General features: G+C 45.8%; 1 protein-coding gene across 7 annotated transcripts; it reads right to left on the reverse strand.

Moving 5' to 3' along the window:
- Positions 1-630: 630 nt before the first annotated feature.
- Positions 631-22,098, reverse strand: YIF1B (Yip1 interacting factor homolog B, membrane trafficking protein). Of its 7 annotated transcripts, XM_072920945.1 has the most exons (10): positions 21,957-22,098; positions 21,642-21,880; positions 17,137-17,241; positions 16,126-16,204; positions 14,060-14,117; positions 10,226-10,381; positions 6,747-6,840; positions 3,929-4,115; positions 3,381-3,397; positions 631-693 (listed from the first exon to the last, which is right to left on the reverse strand). In XM_072920945.1, exons 1-8 carry the CDS (start codon positions 21,973-21,975, stop codon positions 3,960-3,962), a joined length of 906 nt encoding a protein of 301 aa, XP_072777046.1. In that variant the 5' UTR covers positions 21,976-22,098; the 3' UTR covers positions 631-693; positions 3,381-3,397; positions 3,929-3,959. The 7 variants fall into 7 exon arrangements, with proteins under 7 accessions (XP_072777046.1, XP_072777045.1, XP_072777050.1 ...); XM_072920944.1 differs by lacking the exons at positions 631-693; positions 3,381-3,397 and having other exon boundaries at positions 3,848-4,115; XM_072920948.1 differs by lacking the exons at positions 631-693; positions 3,381-3,397; positions 3,929-4,115 and adding an exon at positions 4,380-4,496.
- Positions 22,099-25,142: the final 3,044 nt, after the last annotated feature.

Here is a 25,142-nt window from a genome sequence, read left to right on the forward strand (position 1 = left end):
GATCTCCCAACATCCAAACCCCCAAAATTCAGGATAAACCCCCAAAAAATTCACCAAAACTCCTTCAAATTCTGTTTATTGAAACCCCCGAACCCGCAGTGATTTTTCCCATGGAAAGCCGAGCAGCTCCGGGATTTTCCCTGGGAATTCCAAGAATTTTCCAGGAATTCCAAGATTTTCCTGGGAATTCTGACTCTCAGGGGGATCTCCCAACATCCAAACTCCCCAAAAAATCACCAAAACTCCTTCAAAATTCCGTTTAATGAAACCCCCAAAAACCGTAGGATTTTTATATAGAAAACCTAAAAATTCCAGGATTTTTCCCAATAATTCCGGGATTTTTTCTGGTAATTCCAGGATTTTTTCCAGGAATTCCAGGATTTTCCTGGGAATTCTGACTCTCAGGAGGATCTCCCAACATCCAAACCCCCGAAAAAAATCGCCAAAACTCCTTCAAATTCTGATTATTGTTACCACTAAAAATAATGGATTTTTTGGGGACAACTTTAAAATTCCAGGATTTTTCCTGGGAATTCCGGGATTTTCTTGGGAATTCCAGGATTTTCCTGGCAACTCTTGACTCTCAGGAGGATCTCCCAACATCCAAACCCCCCAAAAATTCACCAAAACTCCTTCAAAATTCCGTTTATTGAAACCCCCGAACCCGCAGTGATTTTTCCCACGGAAAGCGCAGAAACTCCGGGATTTTTCCTGGGAATTCCCTGGGAATTCCAGGATTTTCCTGGCAATTCTGACTCTCAGGAGGATCTCCCAACATCCAAACCCCCCCAAAAAATTCACCAAAACTCCTTCAAAATTCCATTTATTGAAACCCCCGAACCCGCAGTGATTTTTCCCACGGAAAGCCCAGAAACTCCGGGATTTTTCCCAGGAATTCTGGGATTGTTTCTGCTAATTCCGGAATTTTTTCTAGTAATTCCAGCATATTTTCCAGGAATTCTGAATCTCGGGAGCTCCAAACTCCCCCTAAAACTCACCAAAACTCCTTCAAAATTCCGTTTATTGAAAACCCTAAAACCCACCGGGATTTTTATATAGAAAACCTAAAAATTCCGGGATTTTTCCCAATAATTCCGGAATTTTTTCTGGGAATTCCAGGAATTTCCTTGCAATTCTGACTCTCAGGGGGATCTCCCAACATGCAAACTCCCCCTAAAATTCACCAAAACTCCTTCAAAATTCCGTTTATTGAAAATCCTAAACCCACAGTGATTTTTTTAATGGAAAGCCCAGAAATTCCGGGATTTTCCCTGGGAATTCCAAGAATTTTCCAGGAATTCCAGGATTTTCCTGGCAATTCTGAGACTCAGGGGGATCTCCCAACATCAAAACTCCCCCAAAAAATTCACCAAAACTCCTTCAAAATTCTGGTTATTGAAACTAATAAAAATAACAGATATTTTGGGGAGGAAACTTTAAAATTCCAGGATTTTTTTTAGGAATTCCAGGATTTTCTTGGGAATTCTGGGATTCCAGGATTTTTCCCGGGAATTCTGAATCTCGGGAGATCCAAACTCCCCCTAAAATTCACCAAAACTCCTTCAAAATTCCGTTTAACAAAACCCCCAAAAACCGTAGGATTCTTATATAGAAAACCTAAAAATTCCAGGATTTTTCCCAGGAATTCCAGGATTGTTTCTGGTAATTCCGGAATTTTTCCTGGGAATTCTGACTCTCTGGGGGAATCTCCCAACATCCAAACCCCCAAAATTCTGTTTATTGAAAGCCCTAAAATCCACAGGGATTTTTTTTATGGAAAACCAAGAAATTCCAGGATCTTTCCTGGGAATTTCCTGGGAATTCCAGGATTTTTTCTAGGAATTCGAAGATTTTCTGGGAATTCTGAGTCTCGGGATGATCTCCCAACATCCAAACCCCCAAAATTTGGGATAAACCCCCAAAAAATTCACCAAAACTCCTTCAAAACTCCGTTTACTGAACCCCCCGAACCCGCAGTGATTTTCCCATGGAAAGCGCAGAAACTCCGGGATTTTCCCCGGGAATTCCAGGATTTTCTTGGGAATTCCGGGATTCTTTTCTAGGAATTCCAGGATTTTCCTGGGAATTCTGAGTCCGGGGAGGATCTCCCAACATCCAAACCCCCAAAATTCAGGATAAACCCCCAAAAATTCACCAAAACTCCTTCCAATTCTGTTTATTGACACCACTAAAAATAACAGATTTTTTGGGGGGAAAACTTTGAAATTTCAGGATTTTTTCCTGGGAATTCTGGGATTTTCTTGGGAATTCCGGAATTTTTTCTAGGAATTGCAGGATTTTTCCCAGGAATTCTGAATCTTGGGAGCTCCAAACTCCCCCTAAAATTCACCAAAACTCCTTCAAAATTCCGTTTAACGAAACCCCCAAAACCGTGGGATTTTTATATAGAAAACCTAAAAATTCCAGGATTTTTCCCAATAATTCCGGAATTTTTTCTAGAAATTCCAAGATTTTCCTGGGAATTCTGGCTCTCAGGGGGATCTCCCAACATCCAAACTCCCCCGAAAATTCACCAAAACTCCTTCAAATTCTGGTTATCGACACCAATAAAAATAATGGATATTTTGGGGGGGAAAACATTAAAATTCCAGGATTTTTTCCTGGGAATTCCAGGATTTTCCTGGGAATTCTGAGTCTCGGGAGATCCAAACTCCCCTAAAACCCACAGGGATTTTTTTAATGCAAAACCCTGAAACTCCGGGATTTTCCTGGGAATTCTGGGATTTTCTTGGAAATTCTGGGATTTTTTCTGGGAATTCCAGGATTTTCCTGGGAATTCTGATTCTCGGGAGGATCTCCCAACATCCAAACCCCCAAAATTTGGGATAAACCCCCCCAAAAAATCGCCAAAACTCCTTCAAATTCTGTTTATCGACACCACTAAAAATAACAGATTTTTTTGGGGGGAAAACTTTGAAATTCCAGGATTTTTTCCTGGGAATTCCAGGATTTTCCCTGGGAATTCCGGGATTTTCCTGGGAATTCTGGGATTTTCCCTGGGAATTCTGACTCTTGGGAGATCCAAACTCCCAAAAAAATTCACCAAAACTCCTTCAAAATTCCGTTTATTGAAAACCCTAAAACCCACAGTGATTTTTATATAGAAAACCTAAAAATTCCGGGATTTTTCCCAGGAATTCCGGGATTGTTTCTCGTAATTCCGGAATTTTTTCTAGCAATTCCAGGATTTTCCTGGGAATTCTGACTCTCAGGAGGATCTCCCAACATCCAAACCCCCCAAAAAATCGTCAAAACTCCTTCAAATTCCGGTTATTGACACCAATAGAAATAATGTATATTTTGGAGGGAAAACTTTGAAATTCCAGGATTTTTTTTTTGGGAATTCCAAGATTTTCCTGGGAATTCCGGGATTTTCTTGGGAATTCTGGAATTCCAGGATTTTTCCCGGGAATTCTGAATCTCAGGAGATCCAAACTCCCCATAAAACTCACCAAAACTCCTTCAAAATTCCGTTTATTGAAAACCCCAAAAACTGTGGGATTTTTATATAGAAAACGTAAAAATTCCGGGATTTTTCCCAATAATTCCGGAATTTTTTCTAGGAATTCCAAGATTTTCCTGGCAATTCTGAGTCTCAGGAGGATCTCCCAACATCGAAACCCCCCCAAAAAAATCACCAAAACTCCTTCAAATTCCGGTTATTGAAACCAATAGAAATAACGTATATTTTGGAGAGAAAACTTTGAAATTCCAGGATTTTTCCTGGGAATTCCAGGATTTTCCTGGGAATTCTGAGTCTTGGGAGGATCTCCCAACATCCAAACCCCCAAAATTCGGGATAAACCCCCAAAAAAATCGCCAAAACTCCTTCAAAATTCCGTTTACTGAACCCCCCGAACCCGCAGTGACTTTTCCCACGGAAAGCGCAGAAATTCCGGGATTTTTTCCCGGGAATTCCGTGTTTTCCCGGGATTGGCTCAGCGGAGCAGGTGGAAGGTGAGCCAGTACATGAGGAGCGGCTGCGCGGCGCCGATGGCCGTGGTCAGGTACAGCCGCAGCTGGTTCCGGGCGCCGCGCACCGGGACCCCCTCGGCCGCCGCCTCCGACAGCAGCTTCAGCCTCAGCGTGCGGATCTGCAGAATTCCAGGGAAATTCGGGATCAGGAATACTGGGATCGACCCCTCAGGTACTAAAATCCCAAAAAAATCCCAAAATTCCTACGAAAATCTCATTAAAAAGAGCCAAAATCTGCCCCAAAACGCCCTCGGCCGCCGCCTCCGACAGCAGCTTCAGCCTCAGCGTGCGGATCTGCGGGAATTCCAGGGAAATTTGGGATTTGGAACTTTGGGATGAGACTTTTCCATGAGTAAGATCCTGAAAATCCCAAAATTCCTACGAAAATCCCAAAATTCCTACAAAAATCCCATAAAATTCCCACTAAAAAACTCCGAAATCGGCACCAGAACGCCCTCGGCCGCCGCCTCCGACAGCAGCTTCAGCCTCAGCGTGCGGATCTGCGGGAATTCCAGAGAAATTCGGGATCAGGAACATCGGGATCGACCCCTCAGGTACCAAAATCCCAAAAAAATCCCAAAATTCCTACAAAAATCCCACTAAAAAGAGCCAAAATCGGCCCCAAAACGCCCTCGGCCGCCACCTCCGACAGCAGCTTCAGCCTCAGCGTGCGGATCTGCGGGAATTCCACGGAAATTCGGGATCAGGAACATCGGGATCGACCCCTCAGGTACCAAAACCACCCAAAATCCCACAAAAATCGCATTTGAAACGCTCAAAATCGGCCCCAAAACGCCCTCGGCCGCCGCCTCCGACAGCAGCTTCAGCCTCAGCGTCCGGATCTGCGGAATTCCAGGGAAATTCGGGATCGGGAACATCGGGATCAATGTTTTCCACCTCCTCAGGTACTCAAATCCCCAAAAAATCCCATAAAAATCGCATTAAAGACACCCAAAATCGGCCCCAAAACGCCCTCGGCCGCCGCCTCCGACAGCAGCTTCAGCCTCAGTGTCCAGATCTGGGAAAATTCCCGGAAAATTTGGGATTTGGAATTTTGGGATCAGCCTTTTCCGGCTCTTTAGATCCTAAAATCCCAAAATTCCCACAAAATTCCCCAAAAATTCTCACTAAAAAACCCCAAAATCGGCCCCAAAACGCCCTCGGTTGAGGCATCCCAGAGCAGCTTCAGCCTCAGCGTGCGGATCTGGGAAATTCCCAGAAAATTTGGGAGTTGGAATTTTGGGATCAGCCTTTTCCGGCTCTTCAGGTCCTTAAATCCAAAAAAATCCCAAAATTCCCACAAAAATCCCACTAAAAACCCCCAAAATCGGCCCCAAAACCCCCTCGGCTGAGGCATCCCAGAGCAGCTTCAGCCTCAGCGTGCGGATCTGGGGAATTCCAGGGAAATTCCGGATTTGGAATTTTAGGATCAGCCTTTTCCGGCTCTTCGGGTCCTTAAAACCCAAAAAAATTCCTAAATCCAAATAAAATTCCCTAAAAGCCCCCCAAAAATTCCCAAATCTGGAGAACCAACCCCAAACCCTCCCTGAGCATCACAAGGACATTTTGGTGAATTCCTGAAAATTCTGATCAAATTCCTGTGAATTTTACCCATCCCAAAGCCCCAAAAATTCCCCCAAAATCCCCCAAAATTCCCAAAAATTTCCAAAAATACCCAAAAATGCCCAAAAAACTTCCAAAAAATCCCCAAAATTCGGAGAACCAACCCCAAACCCTCCCTGAGCATCTCAAGGAAATTTTGGTGAATTCCTGTGAATTTTACCTGTCCCAAATCCCCAAAAAACCCCAAAATTCCCAAAAATGCCCAAAAAAGTTCCAAAAAGATCCCCAAAATTTGTAGAACCAACCCCAAACCCTCCCTGAGCATCGTTAAAGGAGCTCAAGGAAACTTTGCTGAATTCCTGAAAATTCTGATCAAATTCCTGTGAATTTTACCCGTCCCAAACCCCCAAAAATCCCCCAAAATCCCGAAAAAAATGAAAAATGCCAAAAAAACTTCCAAAAAAATCCCCAAAATTCAGAGAACCAACCCCAAACCCTCCCTGAGCATCGCAAGGAAATTTTGGTGTATTCCTGAAAATTCTGATGAAATTCCTGCGAATTTTACCCATCCCAAAGCCCCAAAAATCCCCAAAAATTCCCAAAAATCCCCAAAAATCCCCAAAAATGCCCCAAAATGCCCCAAAAAATTAAAAATAAATTTGTAGAACCAACCCCAAATCCTCCCTGAGCATCACAAGGAAATTTTGGTGAATTCCTGGGAATTTTGCCAGTCCCAAATCCCAAAAAACACCCAAAATTCCCAAAAAAACACAAATAAATCCCAAAAATCCCCCAAAATGCCCAAAAAAGTCCCCAAAATTCGGAGAACCAACCCCAAACCCTCCCTGAGCATCACAAGCAAATTTTGGTGAATTCCTGAAAATTCTGATCAAATTCCTGCGAATTTTACCAGTCCGAAAGCCCCAAAAATCCCTAAAATTCCAAAAAAATTCCAAAAAATCCCCAAAAATCCCCAAAAATGCCCAAAAAACTTCAAAAAAAATCCCCGAAATTTGTAGAACCATCCCCAAACCCTCCCTGAGCATCACAAGGAAATTTTGGTGAATTCCTGAAAATTCTGATCAAATTCCTGCGAATTTTACCTGTCCCAAAGCCCCAAAAATGCCCCAAAAATCCCAAAAATTCCCAAAAATTCCCCGAAATTCCCCGAAACGCCCCAAACTCACGGTGAAGATGAAGCTGCTGAGGCAGCACCAGCTCAGGGCCGCGTAGTAGCCGGCCCGGCCCAGGAGGAGCCCGGCCAGCAGCCCCACGATCATCCTGGGAACCCCAAAAATGCACATTTCACCCCAAAATCACGGGGTTCCGGTCCAGTGTTCTGGGGTTTTACCCGAAATTCTGGGGTTTCACCCCAAAATTGTGGCATTTCACCCCAAAAATCTCAGATTTTACCCCAAAATACTGACATTTTACCCCAAAATACTGACATTTTACCCCAAAATTGTGGGATTTTACCTCAAAAATGTGACATTTCACCCCAAAACCGCCCCAAAATTGTGGGATTTCATCCAAATTCTGGGATTTCACCCCAAATTCTGGGATTTCACCCCAAATTCTGGGGTTTTATCCAAATTCTGGGATTTTACCCCAAAATTGTGGCATTTCACCCCGAAAATCTCAGGTTTTACCCCAAAATTCTGAAATTTTACCCCAAATCCCGGGGTTCCAGCCCCCAAAAATCTCAGGTTTTACCTCAAAATACTGAAATTCTACCCCAAAACTCTGGGGTTTCACCCCAAAACCACCCCAAAATTGTGGGATTTCAACCACAAAATTATGGGATTTTATCCAAATTCTGGGATTTTACCCCAAAATTCCGGGATTTTGCCCCAAAATTCTGGGATTTTGCCCCAAAATTGTGGCGTTTCACCCCAAAATCCCGGGGATTTGTGTTGATTTTGGGGCAATTTGTGGCCATTTCAGGGTTTTTCTGGGTTTCATTGGGATTTTTGAGTAAAACCACCAAATTTGGTGCATTTTGGGCATTTTGTTGATTTTTTTGAATTTTGCTGCCTTGGGAATTGACTTTTTGAAGGGACTCTGGCCATTTTTGCTGCGATTTTGGGTGAATTCGCGGCCGTTTCGGGGCATTCCGAGTGGGATTTTTTCGGGGCTGTCGGGGAGGGATTTTTGGGGTGAAAAAGGCAGATTTTGGCACTGACCCCACGTATTTGTAGCCGGCAAAGGCCAGGAGGTCGATGGGGGTGAGGTCGGTGCTGATTTTGGGTGAATTCGTGGCCATTTTGGGGCAATTTGTGGCGATTTTGGGGCAATTTGTGGCCAATTTGGGGCATTTCAAGGGGATCTTTTTAACTTTCTGGGCAAAAACACCAAATTTGGGGCATTTTGAGGCATTTTGGGCATTTTGTTGATTTTTTTTAAATTTTGCTGCCTTGGGAAGGGACTTTTTGAAGGTAATCAGGACATTTCAAACAGGATTTTGGGTGAATTTGTGGCGATTTTGGGGCAATTTGTGGCCATTTCAGGGCTTTTCTTGGCTTTCATTGGGATTTTTGGGTAAAACCTCCAAATTTGATGAATTTTCTTCATTTTTTGAATTTTGCTGGCTTGGGAAGGGACTTTGTGGAGGGAATCAGGACGTTTCAAGCAGGATTTTGAGGGAATTTGTGGCGATTTTGGGGCAATTTGTGGCCATTTCAGAACTTTTCTGGGTTTCATTGGGATTTTTGGGTAAAACCACCAAATTTGGTGCATTTTGAGGCATTTTGTTGATTTTTTTGAATTTTGCTGCCTTGGAAATTGACTTTTTGAAGGGACTCTGGACGTTTTTGCAGCAATTTTGGGTGAATTCGTGGCGATTTTGGGTGAATTTGTGGCCGTTTCGGGGCATTCCGAGTGGGATTTTTTCGGGGCCGGCAGGGAGGGATTTTTGGGGTGAAAAAGGCGGATTTTGGCACTGACCCCACGTATTTGTAGCCGGCGAAGGCCAGGAGGTCGATGGGGGTGAGGTCAGTGCTGATTTTGGGGGAATTTGTGGCGATTTTGGGTGAATTTGTGGCCATTTCGGGGCAATTTGTGGCCATTTCAGGGCTTTTCTGGGGTTTCATTGGGATTTTTGGGTAAAACCACCAAATTTGAGGAATTTTCTTGATTTTTTTGAATTTTGTGGCTTGGGAAGTGACTTTTTGGAGGGAATCAGGACTTTTTAAGCAGGATTTTGAGGGAATTCGTGGCGATTTTGGGTGAATTTGTGGCCGTTTCGGGGCATTCCGAGTGGGATTTTTTCGGGGCGGGCGGGGAGGGATTTTTGGGGTGAAAAAGGCGGATTTTGGGTACTAACCCCACGTATTTGTAGCCGGCGAAGGCCAGGAGGTCGATGGGGGTGAGGTCAGTGGGGATTTTGGGTGAATTTGTGGCGATTTTGAGGGAATTTGTGGCCGTTTTGGGTGAATTTGTGGCGATTTCGGGGCAATTTGTGTCCATTTTGGGGCTTTTCTTGGCTTTCATTGGGATTTTTGGGTAAAACCACCAAATTTGAGGAATTTTCTTGATTTTTTTGAATTTTGTGGCTTGGGAAGGGACTTTTTGGAGGGAATCCGGACGTTTCAAGCAGGATTTTGGGGGAATTTGTGGCGATTTTGGGGCAATTTGTGGCCATTTCAGGGCTTTTCTGGGCTTTCATTGGGATTTTTGGGTAAAACCACCAAATTTGACGAATTTTCTTGATTTTTTGAATTTTGCTACCTTGGGAAGGGACTTCTTGAAGGGAATCTGGACATTTTTGTGGCGATTTTGGGTGAATTTGTGTCGATTTTGGGTGAATTCGTGGCGGTTTCGGGGCATTCCGAGTGGGATTTTTTCGGGGCGGGCGGGGAGGTATTTTTGGGGTGAAAAACGGGTATTTTGGCACTGACCCCACGTATTTGTAGCCGGCGAAGGCCAGGAGGTCGATGGGGGGTGAGGTCGGTGCTGATTTTGGGGGAATTTGTGGCCGTTTTGGGGCAATTTATGGTGATTTTGGGTAAATTTGTGGCCAGTTTGGGACATTTCAAGGGGATTTCTTTTACTTTTTGGGCAAAAACACCAAATTTGGTGCATTTTGGGGGTTTTGTTGATTTTTTCGGATTTTGCTGGCTTGGGAAGGGACTTTTTGGATGGAATCAGGATGTTTCAAGCAGGATTTTGAGAGAATTTGTGGCGATTTTGGGACAATTTGTGGCCATTTCAGAACTTTTCTGGGCTTTCATTGGGATTTTTGGGTAAAAACACCAAATCTGGGGCATTTTGAGGCATTTTGGGCATTTTGTTGATTTTTTTGGATTTTGCTGCCTTGTGAAGGGACTTCTTGAAGGGAATCCGGACGTTTTTGCTGTGATTTTGGGGCAATTTGTGTCGATTTTGGGGCAATTTGTGGCCATTTCAGGGCTTTTCTGGGCTTTCATTGGGATTTTTGGGTAAAACCACCAAATTTGGGGCATTTTGGGCAATTTGTTGATTTTTTGGAATTTTGCTGCCTTGGAAATTGACTTTTTGAAGGGAATCAGGACTTTTCAAGCAGGATTTTGGGTGAATTCGTGGCGATTTTGGGTGAATTCGTGGCCGTTTCGGGGCATTCCGAGTGGGATTTTTTCGGGGCTGTCGGGGAGGGATTTTTGGGGTGAAAAACGGGGATTTTGGCACTGACCCCACGTATTTGTAGCCGGCGAAGGCCAGGAGGTCGATGGGGGTGAGGTCGGTGCTGACGGTGACCAGGTAGAGGCTCAGGAGGACGCTCAGAACCTCCAGCAGCAGCCAGGCCAGGGCTGAGCTGGCCACCAGCCCCAGGCTGTCCGGGGAAAACCTGCGATTTTACCCCAAAAAAAGTCACATTTTATCAGAGTTCCAGCACAGCCACCAGCCCCAGGCTGTCCGGGGAAAACCTGCGATTTTACCCCAAAAATTCACATTATTTGGGTGTTTGTCAGAGTTCCAGCACAGCCACCAGCCCCAGGCTGTCCGGGGAAAACCTGGAATTTCAACCCAAAAAATTCACATTTTATCAGAGCTCCAGCACAGCCACCAGCCCCAGGCTGTCCGGGGAAAACCTGCGATTTTACCCCAAAATTCACATTATTTGGGGTGGGGAAAATGGGGGGAAAATAGGTAAAATAGGGGGAAAAAATAATGAGGAAAAACGGGGGGAAAATGGGGAAAAACGGGGAAAAAATTGAGAAAAAATGGGGGAAAAATGGGGGGAAAATGGGGGGAAAATGGGGAAAAACTGAGAAAACACGGGGAAAAAATGGGGGAAAAATGGGGAAAAAATGGGGACAAATTGGTGGTAAAATGGGGGGGAAATGGGGAAAAAATGGAGAAAAACGGGGGAAAAAATGGGGGGAAAATAGGGGAAAAAATGGGGAAAACGGGGAAAAAGGGGGGAAAATGGGGGGAAAAATGGGGGGGAAATGGGGAAAAAATAGGGGAAAAATAGGGGGGAAAATGGGGAAAAATGGGGAAAAAATGGGGGGAAAAGGGGAAAAATGGGGAAAAAATGGGGGAAAAATGGGGAAAAAATGGGGAAAAACGGGGGAAAAATGGGGGGAAAATGGGGGGGAAATGGGGGAAAATGGGGAAAAAATGGAGAAAAAATGGGGGAAAAACGAAGGGGGAAATGGAGAAAAATGGGGGAAAAAATGGGGGAAAATGGGGGAAAAAATGGGGAAAAAATTGGAAAAAAATGGGGAAAAACTGAGGGAAAATGGGAGAAAAACGGGGAAAAAATGAGGAAAAACTGAGGGAAAATGGGAGAAAAACGGGGGAAAATAGGGGGGGAAATGGGGAAGAAATGGGGATTAAATGGGGGAAAATGGGGAAAAAATGGGGGAAAATGGGGAAAAACGGGGAAAACGGGGGGGAAATGGGGAAAAACGGGGAAAAAATGGGGGGAAATGGGGAAAAACAGGAAAACATGGGGGGAAAATGGGGGAAAACAGGGACAAATTGGGGAAAAAATGTTTGGGATTGGTGAAATTCCCGTGAATTTGGTCAGAGTTCCAGCACAGCCACCAGCCCCAGGCTGTCCGGGGAAAACCTGCGATTTTACCCCAAAAATTCACATTATTTGGGTGTTTGTCAGAGTTCCAGCACAGCCACCAGCCCCAGGCTGTCCGGGGAAAACCTGCAATTTTACCCCAAAATTCACGTTATTCGGGGTGGGGAAAAAGGGGAAAAATGGGGGGAAAATAGGGGGAAAAAATGGGGGGAAAATGGGGAAAAAATTGGAAAAAACGGAGGGAAAATGGGAGAAAAACGGGATAAAAACTGAGGAAACACGGGGAAAAAATGGGCGGAAAATGGGGGAAAAATGGGGAAAAATGGGAAAAAACAGAGGAAAAATGGGGGAAAAATTGGAAAAAAACGGGGAAAAAACGGAGGGAAAATGGGGAAAAAATGGGGAAAATAGGGGGGAAAATAGGGGGGAAAATGGTGAAAAACGGGGGAAAAAATGGGGAAAAACTGAGGGAAAATGGGAGAAAAACGGGGGAAAATGGGGGGTGGGAAATGGGGAAGAAATGGGGATTAAATGGGGGAAAATGGGGAAAAAATGGGGGGAAAATGGGGAAAAACGGGGAAAAATGGGGGTAAAATGGGGAAAAACGAGGGAAAAATGGGGGAAAATTGGGGAAAAGCCAGGAAAAAAATGGGGACATATTAGGGAAAAACTAGGGGAAAATGGGGGAAAAAGGGGGGAAAAATGGGGACAAATTGGGGGGAAAAATGGGGGGAAAATGGGGGGAAATAGGAGGAAAAATGGGGGGGAAATGGGGAAAAATGGGGAAAAAATGGGGAAAAAATGGGGGGAAAATGGGGGAAAAAATGGGGAAAAACAGGGAAAAAATGGGGAAAAAAATTGGAAAAAATGGAGGGAAAATGGGGAAAAAATGGGGAAAAAATGGGGGAAAAATCAGGGGAAAATGGGGAAAAGCCAGGAAAAAAATGGGGACAGATTAGGGAAAAACTAGGGGAAAATGGGGGAAAAAAGGGGAAAAAATTGGGGGGAAAATGGGGGAAAAAATGGGGGGAAAATGGGGAAAATCTAGGGGGAAATGGGGAAAAAAATGGGGGAAAAAATGGGGAAAAAATGGGGGAAATGGGGAAAAAATGGGGGAAAATTAGGAAAAAAACAGGGGGGGAAATGGGGAAAAAATGGGGAAAGAATTGGAAAAAAGGGAGGGAAAATGGGAGAAAAATGGAAAAAAAAAAGGAAAAAACAGAGGGAAAATGGGGGAAAAACGGGGACAAATGGGGGAAAAACGGGGACAAATTGGGAAAAAATGGGGGAAAACTGGGAAAAAGCCGGGAAAAAAAATGGGGAAAAATTGGGGAAAAACTGGGGGAAAATGGGGGGGAAAAATAGGGAAAAACGGGGGAAATAACGGGGGGAAAATGGGGAAAAATGAAGAGAAAAAGGGGAAAAAACAGGGAAAAACGGGAGAAAAATGGGGGGAAAATAGAGGGGAAATATGGGGAAAAAACAGGGGGGGAAATGGGAAAAAATGGGGAAAAATGGGGAAAAAGGAGGGAAAAATGGGGGAAAATGGGGGAAAAGCCAGGAAAAAAATGGGGACAGATTAGGGAAAAACTAGGGGAAAATGGGGGAAAAAAGGGGGGAAAATAGGGAAAAATGGGGAAGAAATGGGGAAAAAAATGGGGGGAAACGGGGAAAAAATTGGGAAAAACGGAGGGAAAACGGGGGAAAAACGGGGACAAACTGGGGAAAAATTAGGAAAAAATGGGGGGAAAATGGGGGGGAAATGGGGGAAAAATGAGGGAAAATGGGGAAAAACGGGGACAAATTGGAAAAAACGGAGGGAAAATGGGAGAAAAACGGGGTAAAAACTGAGGAAACACGAGGAAAAAATGGGGGGGGAAATGGGGAAAAATTGGGGGAAAATTGGGGAACAAAATGGGATTTTTTTTGTATTTTTTGGGACTTTATTTGAGGGATTTTCACGGGTTTTTAAAGGGGATTTAGGATTTTTTTTGGAGGATTTTTGAGGGTTTTTTTGAGAGTTTTTTTGGGATTTTTGGGGTTTTCTCTGAGAGTGTTTTGGGGTTTTCTTGAGGGGTTTTAGGGAGTTTCTGGGGATTTTGAGGGGGATTTTTGGGGTTTTTTGGCAGTTTTCTACATTTTTGAGGAGTTTACAGGGTTTTTTGGGGGTAAAAAAGGGAATTTTGGGGGGAAAAGGGGATTTCTGGGGGCAAAAATAGATTTTTTTGGGGGAATGAAAGGGATTTTTTGGGGAAAAAAAGGGATTTTTGGGGAAAATAGGATTTTTAAAGAAAAAAAGGGATTTTTGGGAGGAAAAAAATGGATTTTTTGGGGAAAAAAAAAAATTTTTGGAGGGAAAAAAGGGATTTTTGGGGGGGGAAATTTGATTTTTGGGGGAAAAAGGAATTTTTTGGGGAAAAATAAAAAGGGATTTTTGGGGGAAAAATAAAAAGTGATTTTTGGGGGAAAAAAAGGGGATTTTTGTACCTGTTTTGGGTGCCCAAAGCGAGGCCGGCCAGGAGGATGTAGGTGAGGAAGGCCATGGCTGTGAGGGAGAAATTTGGGAATTTTTGGGTAATTTTTGGGAATTTTTGGAGAAATTTGGGGGTTTTGAGGGGGTGGGGAGGAAATTGGTGCAAAACTGGGGAGATTTTGAGGGATTTTGGGAGATTTTTGGGGAGGATTTCAGCAATTTTGGAGGAATTTTTTGGGGAATTTTGGGGAGGTTTTGGGAATTTGGGGGTTTTGAGGGGGTGGGGAGAGAATTTGGGGGAAATCAGGGGAATTTTGGGGGTGGTTTTGGGCTTTTTTTGGGGTGCCAAGATGAATTTTGGGGGTCCTGAGATGGATTTTGGGGCTCCTGGGTGATTTTGGGGGTCCCTGGATGGATTTTGGGGGTCCTGAGATGGATTTTGGGGGGTCCTGGGGGGATTTTGGGGGTCCTGAGATGGATTTTGGGGGTCCCAAGATGGATTTTGGGGCTCCTGGGTGATTTTGGGGGTCCTGAGATGGATTTTGGGGGTCCTGGGGGGGTTTTGGGGGGTTTCCAAGGTGAATTTTGGGGGTCCTGAGATGGATTTTGGGAGCCCCAAGATGGATTTTGGGGGTCTCAGGGTCATTTTGGGGGTCCCAGGGGGCATTTTGGGGGTCCCTGGATGGATTTTGGGGGTCCTGGGTGGGTTTTTGGGGATCCTGAGGGGGTTTTGGGGGTCCCAAGATGGATTTTGGGGGTCTCAGGGCCATTTTGGGGGGTCCCAAGGTCGATTTTGGGGGTCCTGAGCCGGATTTTGGGGGTCCCAGGGGGGTTTGGGGGGGATTTTGGGGGTCCTGAGCTGGATTTTGGGGGTCCTGGGTGAGTTTTGGGGGTTTTGGGGGGTCCCAAAATGGATTTTGGGGGTCCTGAATGGGTTTTTGGGGGTACTGAGGGGATTTTGGGGGTCCCAAAATGGATTTTGGGGGTCCTGAGAAGGATTTTGGGGGTCCTGGGGGGGTTTTGGGGGGTCCTAAGGTGAATTTTTGGGGTCCTGAGATGGCTTTTGGGGGTCCCAAGATGGATTTTGGGGGTCTCAGGGTCATTTTGGGGGTCCTGGGTGGGTTTTTGGGGATCCTGAGGGGGTTTTGGGGGTCCCAAGCTGGATTTTGGGGGTCCCAGGGGTGGTTTGGGGGGAATTTGGGGGTCCCAAGCTGGATTTTGGGTGTCCCGAGCTGGATTTTGGGGGTCCCGAGCTGGATTTTGGGGTTCCCGGGGGTGGTTTGGGAGGATTTTGGGGTTCCCGAGATGGATTTTGGGGTTCCCGAGGTGTTTTTGGGGTTCCTGAGGTGTTTTGGGGGTTCCCAGGGGGGGTTCTGGGGGGATTTTGGGGGTCCCGAGCTGAATTTCGGGGTTCCCAGGGGTGGTTTGGGGGGATTTTGGGGGTCCCGAGCTGGATTTTGGGTGTCCCGAGCTGGATTTTGGGGGTCCCGAGCTGGATTTTGGGGTTCCCAGGGGTGGTTTGGGGGGATTTTGGGGTTCCCCAGCTGGATTTTGGGGGTCCTGGGTGATTTGGGGGGATTTAGGGGGTCCCGAGCTGGATTTTGGGGGTCCCAAGATGGATTTTGGGGGTCTCAGGGTCATTTTGGGGGGTCCAAAGGTGGATTTTGGGGGTTCTGAGCTGGATTTCAGGGGTCACAGGGGAGTTTGGGGAGGATTTTGGGGGTCCCGATCTGGATTTTGGGGGTCCCGAGCTGGATTTTGGGGTTCCCGGGGGGATTTTGGGGTTCCCAAGCTGGATTTTGGGGTTCCCGGGGGGGTTTTGGGGGGATTTTGGGGGTCCCGAGCTGGATTTCGCATTTCCCAGGGGGGATTTTGGGGTTCCCGGGGGGATTTTGGGGGTTTTTTGGGGGGATTTTGGGGTTCCCGGGGGGATTTTGGAGGGTTTTGGGTGGATTTTGGGTGTCCCGAGCTGGATTTTGGGTGTCCCGGGGGGGATTTTGGGGTTCCCGGGGTGTTTTGAGGGGATTTTGGGGTTCCCGGGGGGGATTTTGGGGTTCCCGGGGGTTTTTGGGGTCCCCACCCGGGATGTAGAGGTCGGGAGCGTTGACATCGAAGCGCGGCGCCACCGGCGTGTCCTGCTGGTACCGAACCTGCCAGTCCTGGGGCACGGGGGGTCAGAACCCCAAAATATCCCAAAAACACCCCAAAATAACCCAAAACACCAAAAATACCCCAAAAACAGCCCAAAATAACCCAAAAATGGACCAATATACCCCAAAAACAGCCCAAAATACCCCAAAAACAGCCCAAAATAACCCAAAATACCACAAATATCCCAAAAACACCCAAAAACAACCCAAAACACCCCAAAACACCCAAAAATACCCCAAAATACCCCGAAATAACCCAAAACAACCCCAAAACACCCAAAAATACCCCTAAAACACACAAAACTACCCAAAAAACACCCCAAAAACGGCCCAAAATAACCCAAAAACAACCCAAAAACGGCCCAAAATAACCCCAAAACAACCCAAAAACGGCCCAAAACAACCCAAAAACAACCCAAAAACAGCCCAAAACCACCCAAAAATACCCCAAAAACACCCAAAAATAACCCAAAAATACACCAAAACCACACAAAACTACCCCCAAAACACCCCATAATAGCCAAAAATACCCCAAAATACCCCCAAAATGGCCCAAAATAACCCAAAAATACCCCTAAAATAGCCCAAAAACACCCCAAATATCCCCAAAACACCCCAAAATACCCCCAAAACAGCCCAAAATACCCCCAAAACATCCCAAACCCCCCCCAAAAGAACCCAAAACCCCCCAAAATTGACCAATTTACCCCAAAGGAGCCCCAAACCCCCCAAAAATTCCTCACAAACCTCTCCCAGTCCTCCCAGTAACCCCAAATCCCATCCCAGTAACCCCAAAATCCCCTCCCAGTCCCTCCCAGTCCATCCCAGTCCCTCCCAGTCCATCCCAGTTCCCTCCCAGTCCCTCCCAGTCCCTCCCAGTCCCTCCCAGTCCATCCCAGTTCCCTCCCAGTCCCTCCCAGTTTGCCCAGTTTGCCCAGTACCGGGTGGCGGAAGGGGAAGAGCAGCAGCCGCAGTTTCCGCCCCACGTAAACAGAATCCACGGCAAAGTAATACTTGAGGCGGCCCACGGGCAGCCAGCGGCACAGCTGGGAGCAGACCAGTACGGACCAGTATGGACCAGTACGGACCAGTATGGACCACTACGGACCAGTATAAACCGGCCCAGCCCGCCTCGCGCCGCTTTCCCTCCCTCCCGCGGCTTTTTCCCATTTTTTCTGGGTTTTTTCTCCTTTTTTCTCCAATTTTTTCCCAATTTTTGGGGTTTTTTTTCTCCCATTATTCCCCATTTTTTCTGGTTTTTTTTTCCTATTTTTTCTGGTTTTTTTTCTGCTTTTTTTTCCCATTTTCCCCCAATTTTTCCCATTTTTTCCCCATTTTTTCTGGATTTTTTTTCCCATTCTCCCCCAATTTCTTCCCATTTTCCCCCATTTTTTCTGAGTTTTTTCCCCATTTTTCCCCATTTTTTCCTGGTTTTTTTCCTATATTTCCCCATTTTCCCCCATTTTTGGGGGGGATTTTTCTCCATTTTTTCTCCTATTTTTTCCTATTTTTCCCCATTTTTTTCTGGATTTTCCCCCCATTTTCCCCCCATTTTTTCTGGGTTTTTTCCCCATTATTCCCCATTTTTTCCTAGTTTTTTTTCCTATTTTTCCCCATTTTTTTCAGGTTTTTTTTCCTATTTTTTTCCCATTTTTCCCCTATTTTTTCCCATTTTTCCCCTATTTTTTCCCATTTTTAACATTTTTTTCCTTCATATTTTCCCATTTTCCCCCCATTTTTTCTGGATTTTTTCCCATTTTTTCCCTTAATTTTTCCCATTTTTTCCCCAATTTTTCCTATTTTTTTCCCCATTTTTCGATTTTTTCCCGTATTTTTTCTGCTTTTTTTTTTTCTCCATTTTTCCCTCCGTTTTTTCCCATTTTTCCCCATTTTCCCCCCATTTTTTACTTGAGGCGGCCCACGGGCAGCCAGCGGCACAGCTGGGGGCGGTACGGACCAGTATGGACCAGTATGGACCAGTACGGACCAGTACGGACCAGTACAGACCAGTATAAACCAGCCCAGCCCGCCTCGCGCCGCTTTCCCTCCCTCACGCGCCTTTTTCCCGTTTTTTCTGGGTTTTTTCCCCATTTTTCCTTTTTTTTTCTGGTTTTTTTTTCCTATTTTTTCCCCATTTTCCCCTATTTTTTCCCCATTTTCCCCCTATTTTCCCCCCATTTTTCCCTTATTTTTTCTGGATTTTTTTCACATTTTTTCTGGATTTTCCCCCCATTTTCCCCCCATTTTTTCTGGGTTTTTTTCTCCATTTTTTCCCATTTTCCCCCTATTTTTTCCCATTTTCCCCATTTTTCCCCCATTTTTTCTGTTTTTTTTTCTCCGCTTTTTCCCATTTTCGCCCTATTTTTCCCCATTTCTTCCCATTTTTCCTAGCTTTTTTTCCTCCATTTTTTTCCCACTTTTCCCCATTTTTCCCCATTTTTTCTGGTTCTTTTCCCCATTTTTTCTGCTTTTTTTTTCTCCATTTTTCCCATTTTTCCCTTATTTTTTCCCTTATCTTTTCCCTTTTTTTTCCCTTATTTTTTCCCATTTTCCCCCCATTTTTCCCCATTTTTCTGGTTTTTTTCCCCATTTTTTCCAGCTTTTTTTTTCCTCAAATTTTTCCCATTTTCCCCCTATTTTTCCCCATTTTTCCCCTATTATTTCCCCTATTTTTCCCCATTTTCCCCCTATTTTCCCCCCATTTTTTTCTGGATTTTTTTCAAATTTTTCCCCAACTTTTTTCCATTTTTCCCCTATTTTCCCCCATTTTTCGGGTTTTTTCCCGTATTTTTTCTGCTTTTTTTTTTTTCTCCATTTTTCCCTCCGTTTTTCCCCATTTTTCCCCATTTTTTCCCATTTTCCCCCCATTTTTTACTAGAGGCGGCCCACGGGCAGCCAGCGGCACAGCTGGGGGCGGACCAGTACGGACCAGTATGGACCAGTATAAACCAGCCCAGCCCGCCTCGCACCGCTTTCCCTTCCTCACGCGGCTTTTCCCCATTTTTTTCGGGTTTTTTTCTCATTTTTTTCCCATTTTTTCCTTATATTTTCCCTTTTATTTAGGGCTTTTTTTCCCCAATTTTTTTCCCATTTTTTCCTTATCTTTCCCCCCAGTTTTTCTGGATTTCTTTCCCATTTTTCCCCATTTTCCCCCATTTTTTCTGGATTTTTTTTCCCATTTTTTCCCCATTTTTCCCCTATTTTTTCCCATTTCTCCCCCCCATTTTTTCTGGATTTTTCCCCCATTTTTCCCCCATTTTTCTGGGTTTCTTCTCCATTTTTCCCATTTTTCCCCCTATTTTTTCCCATTTTCCCCCATTTTTTCTGGATTTTTTTCCCATTTTTTTCCCTTATTTTTTCCAATTTTTTCCCTTTATTTTTTCCAATTTTTTCCCTTTATTTTTTCCCATTTTTTCCCTATTTTTTCCTTATTTTCCCCCATTTTTTCTGGATTTTCCCCCCATTTTTTCTGGGTTTTTTCCCCATTTCCCCCCATTTTTTTCTGGCTTTTTTCCCATTTTTCCCCATTTTCTACCCATTTTTTACTTGAGGCGGCCCACGGGCAGCCAGCGGCACAGCTGGGGGCGGTTCCGACCGGTTCACACCAGTTCACACCAGTACAGACCAGTATAAACCAGCCCAGCCCGCCGCGCGCCGCTTTCCCTCCCTCACACGGCTTTTTCCCATTTTTTTCTGGGTTTTTTCTCTTTTTTTTCCCATTTTTTCCCCATTTTTCCCCTATTTTTTCCTATTTTTTCCCTTATTTTTTCCCATTTTTTCCCTTATTTTTTCCCTTTTTTTTCCCCTTTTTTTCCCATTTTTCCCCTATTTTTTCCCCAATTTTTCCCTTATTTTTTCCCATTTTCTCCCTTACTTTTTCCCATTTTTTCCCATTTTTTTCCCTTATATTTTTCCCATTTTTCCCCTTTTTTTGGGGTTTTTTTTCCCCTATTTTTTCCCATTTTTTCTGGATTTTTTTCCCATTTTTCCCCATTTTTTCCCCATTTTCTCCCCATTTTTTACTTGAGGCGGCCCACGGGCAGCCAGCGGCACAGCTGGGGGGTCAGACCAGTACGGACCAGTATGGACCAGTACAGACCAGTACAGACCGGTACAGACCAGCCCAGCCCGCCGCGCGCCGCTTTCCCTCCCTCCCACGGCTTTTTCCCATTTTTTTCTGGCCTTTTTTTGCCTTTTTTTTCCCATTTTTCCCCTATTTTTTCCCCTATTTTTTCCCATTTTTTCCCTTATTTTTTCTGGATTTTTTTCCTATTTTTCCCATTTTTCCCCTATTTTTCCCCATTTTTGGGGTTTTTTTTTCTCCATTTTTCCCCTATTTTTTCCCTTTTTTTCCCTTATTTTTTTCTGGATTTTTTTCCTATTTTTTCCCATTTTTCCCCTATTTTTCCCCATTTTTCCCCTATTTTTCCCCATTTTTTCTGGGTTTTTTCCCCATTTTCCCCCCCCATTTTTTCCCATTTTTTCCCCATTTTTTCTGGATTTTTTTCCCATTTTCGCCATTTTTTTCTGGTTTTTTTTTTCCTATTTTTCCCCATTTTTCCTCTATTTTTCCCATTTTTCCCCTATTTTTTCCCTTTTTTTTCTGAATTTTTTCCCCTCATTTTTTTCCATTTTTCCCCTCATTTTTTTCCATTTTTCCCCTTTTTTCCCCATTTTTTCTGGTTTTTTCCCTCCATTTTTTCCCCATTTTTTCTGGATTTTTTTTCTCCATTTTTCCTCCCATTTTTTCCTTATTTTTCCCCATTTTTCCCCTATTTTTTCCCATTTTTTCCCATTTTTTTCTCAATTTTTTTCCCTGTTATTCCCGGTTATTCCCCCCGTTATCTCCCAGTTATTCCCCCCGTTATTCCCGGTTATTCCCCCCGTTATTCCCGGTTATTTACCCCGTTATTCCCGGTTATTTCCCCCCGTTATTTCCCCCGTTATTCCCAGTTATTTTCCCCCATCATTCCCCGTTATTCCCGGTTATTCTCCCCGTTATCCCCCATTTTTCCCCGTTATTCCCCCCCGTTATTCCCCGTTATTCCCCCCGGTTATTCCCCGTTATCCCCCCCGTTATCCCCCCGTTATTCCCTCCGTTATCCTCCCCCGTTATTCCCGGTTATTTCCCCCCCGTTATCCCCCCGTTATTCCCGGTTATCCCCCCCGTTATTCCCGGTTATTTCCCCGTTATCTCCCGTTATTTCCCCCCGTTATTCCAGGTTATTCTCCCCCGTTATTCCCGGTTATTCCCGGTTCCCCCCCGTTATCCCCCCCGTTATCCCCCGGTTATTCCCGGTTATCCCCCCGTTATTCCCAGTTTTTTCCCCCGTTATTTCCCCCCGTTATTCCCGGTTATCCCCAGTTATTCCCCCGGTTATTCCCGGTTATCCCCCGTTATTCCCGGTTATCCCCCCGTTATTCCCGTTATCCCCCCGCCGCTCACGTTGCCCTCCACGTGCGAGGCGAGGCTGCTCCCGTAGGCCGCGGCCAGGGAGCTCACGGGCTCGCTCAGGAACGCCGCGGGCGCCCCGAACGCGGCCGAGGAGGAGGAGGCGGCGGCCGAGGCCGAAGGCGGCGGCGGCGGAGCCCCGAAACCGCGGCCCGGTGAGGCCCCGGTAGCGCTCGTGTCCTCGAACAGAGGCCGCGGATCGGCCAAGCGGGCGGGCCCGCGGCGTTTTGGGGCTAAAAACGAAAGAAAATGTTAATTTGAAGCGGTTTGAAACACGAATTTCCCCTCACGGCGCCGCCCGCGACTCACGGGGAGCGGCGGGATCCATGGCGGCGGCGGCGCTTCCGGGTTCGGCAGTACCGGGGGTCACGTGGGGAGAACGGGAGGTTGTGATTGGCGGAGAGGGCGGAAGTTATGCCCGGAGTTAAGATGGCGGCGGTGCCAAGATGTCAAGTATGGCGGCCGCGGCGTTGGGGTTGTTTCCATGGCAACGTGGCTCCAGCGGGCTCGTGACTCCCCAAAGTGTCCCCAAAGTGTCCCCGGGGGTGTCGCCAACGCTGCCGAGGCCGCGGGCGAGTCACGGGCTCCGGTAGGGTCCTTAACGGCGGCGCTTCCGTTATCGTTTACCGGGAGTCACGTGGGGAGAACGGGAGGTTGTGATTGGCGGAGAGGGCGGAAGTTATGCCCGGAGTTAAGATGGCGGCGGTGCCAAGATGTCAAATATGGCGGCCGCGGCGTTGGGGTTGTTTCCATGGCAACGTGGCTCCAGCGGGCTCGTGACTCCCCAGATTGTCCCCAAAGTGTCCCCGGGGGTGTCGCCAACGCTGCCGGGGCCGCGGGCGAGTCACGGGCTCCGGTAGGGTCGGTAACGGCGGCGCTTCCCTGTTCGGTTACCGGGAGTCACGTGGGGAGAACGGGAGGTTGTGATTGGCTGAGGGGGGCGGAAGTGGTTGGCAGGAAAGGGTACGCGTGCCCGGAGTTAAGATGGCGGGCTGTGGTTGCCATGGTAACGAAGGTGTCCCCAAGGGCACAATGTCCTCACGGTGTCCCCAAGGGTGTCACCAAGGCCACAATGTCCCCAGGGATGTCCCCAGGGTGTCCCTAAGGGTGTCACCAAGGCCACAACATCCCCAGGGTGTCCCCAAGGGTGTCACCAGGGCCACAATGTCCCCAGGGTGTCCCCAAGGGTGTCCCCAAGGCCACAATGTCCCGAAGGGTGTCCCCATGGTGTCCCCAAGGGTGTCACCAAGGCCACAATGTCCCCAGAGTGTCCCCAGGGTGTCCCCAGGGATGTCCCCATGGTGTCCCCAAATCCAGGATGTCACCAGGGATGTCCCCATGGTGTCTCCAAGGTGTCCCCAAATCCAGGATGTCACCAAGGGTGTCCCCAAGGTGTCCCCAAGGATGTCCCCATGATGTCCCCAAAGCTGTGATGTCCCCAAGTGTGTCCCCAAAGTGTCCTTGGAGATGTCCCCAAGGGTGTCACCAAGGCCACAATGTCCCCAAGTGTCCCCAGGGATGTCCCCAATGATGTCCCCAAATCCAGGATGTCCCCAAGGGTGTCCCCAGGGTGTCCCCAGGGTGTCCCCAAGGTGTCCTCGGGGATGTCCTCAAACCCAGGATGTCACCAAGGGTGTCCCCAAGGTGTCCCCAGGGATGTCCCCAAGGTGTCACCAAATCCTTGATGTCCCCAAAGTGTCCCAAGGGTGTCCCCAAGGCCACAATGTCCTCAGGGATGTCCCCAGGGTGTCCCCAAGGGTGTCCCCAGTGCCAAAATAGTCCCAATTTTGGGGGTCTCTAATTGTATTTTGGGGGGGATCCCATTTTTTTTTGAGTGGGGGTTTTACCTACACCCACCCCCCAAAAAACCCCCAAAAAAAACCCCAAAAAAACCCAAAAAAACCCCAAAAAACCCCAAAAAAACCCCCAAAAAAACCCCAAAAAAAACCCCAAAAAAACCCCAAAAAAACCCCCCAAAAAACCCCAAAAAACCCCCAAAAAACCCAAAAAACCCCAAAAAAAACCCCAAAAAACCCCAAAAAACCCAAAAAAACCCAAAAAAACCCCAAAGACCCCCCAAAAAAACCCAAAAAAACCCCAAAAAACCCAAAAAAAACCCAAAAAAAACCCCCAAAAAAACCCCAAAAATCCCAAAGAAACACAAAAAAAACCCCAAAAAAACCCCAAAAAAACCCAAAAAAAACCCCAAAAAACCCCCAAAAAAACCCCAAAAAAACCCCCCAAAAAAACAAAAAAAAACCCCAAAAAAAACCAAAAAACCCCCCAAAAAACCCAAAAAACCCCAAAAAACCCAAAAAACCCCCAAAAAAACCCCAAAAAACCCCCAAAAACCCCCCCCAAAAAAACCCAAAAAACCCCAAAAAAACCCCAAAAAACCCCAAAAACCCCCCAAAAAAAACCCAAAAAACCCCCAAAAAACTCCAAAAAAACCCCAAAAAACCCCCCAAAAAACCCCAAAAAAACCCAAAAAAAACCCAAAAAAACCCCCCAAAAAACCCTCCAAAAAACCCCCAAAAAAACCCCAAAAAAAAACCCCAAAAAAAACCCAAAAAAACCCAAAAAAAACCCAAAAAAACCCCAAAAAACACCCCCAAAAACCCCCAAAAAAACCCCAAAAAACCCAAAAAAACCCCCCAAAAAACCCCCAAAAGCCCCAAAAACCCCCAAAAAAACCCCAAAAAACCCCCCCAAAAAACCCCCAAAAAACCCCAAAAAAACCCCCAAAAAAACCCAAAAAAACCCCAAAAAACAAAACAAAAAAAAAACCCCAAAAAACCAAAAAAAAACCCCAAAAAACCCCAAAAAAACCCAAAAAAACCCCCAAAAAACCCCCAAAACCCCTAAAAACCCCCAAAAAACCCCAAAAAAACCCCCCAAAAAACCCCAAAAAACCCCAAAAAACCCCCAAAAAAACCCCAAAAAACACCCCAAAAAAACCCCAAAAAAAACCCAAAAAAACCCCCAAAAACCCCAAAAAAATCCCCAAAAAAACCCCCAAAAAAACCCCAAAAAAACCCCAAAAAAACCCCCAAAAAACCCAAAAAAACCCAAAAAACCCCCAAAAATCCCCAAAAAAACCCAAAAAAACCCCAAAAAACCCCAAAAAACCCCAAAAAACCCCCAAAAATCCCCAAAAAACCCCAAAAAAAACCCCCCAAAAAAACCCAAAAAACCCAAAAAACCCCAAAAAAACCCCCAAAAAACCCCAAAAAAACCCCAAAAAACCCCAAAAAAAACCCCCAAAAAACCCCAAAAAAACCCAAACCCCCCCCAAAAAAAAACCAAAAAAAAACCCCCCAAAACCCCCAAAAAAACCCCAAAAACCCCAAAAAACCCCCCCAAAAACCCCCAAAAAACCCCAAAAAAAAAACCCCAAAAAACCCCAAAAAAACCCCAAAAAACCCCCCAAAAAACCCCAAAAAAACCCAAAAAAACCAAAAAAAACCCCAAAAAACCCCCAAAAACACCCCCAAA

This window comes from Taeniopygia guttata, chromosome 34 (assembly GCF_048771995.1).
Source record: "Taeniopygia guttata chromosome 34, bTaeGut7.mat, whole genome shotgun sequence".
NCBI classification, from domain to species: Eukaryota; Metazoa; Chordata; class Aves; order Passeriformes; family Estrildidae; genus Taeniopygia; species Taeniopygia guttata.

Bases quoted from the DNA above. Each gene is read 5' to 3' on its own strand.
- YIF1B (XM_072920945.1), bottom strand. The intron at 17,242-21,641 runs GTGAGCGGCGGG...GTCTGCTCCCAG, and splicing joins CCTCGCACGTGGAGGGCAAC to CTGTGCCGCTGGCTGCCCGT. The intron at 10,382-14,059 runs GTACAAAAATCC...GTAAAATCGCAG, and splicing joins GCTTTGGGCACCCAAAACAG to GTTTTCCCCGGACAGCCTGG.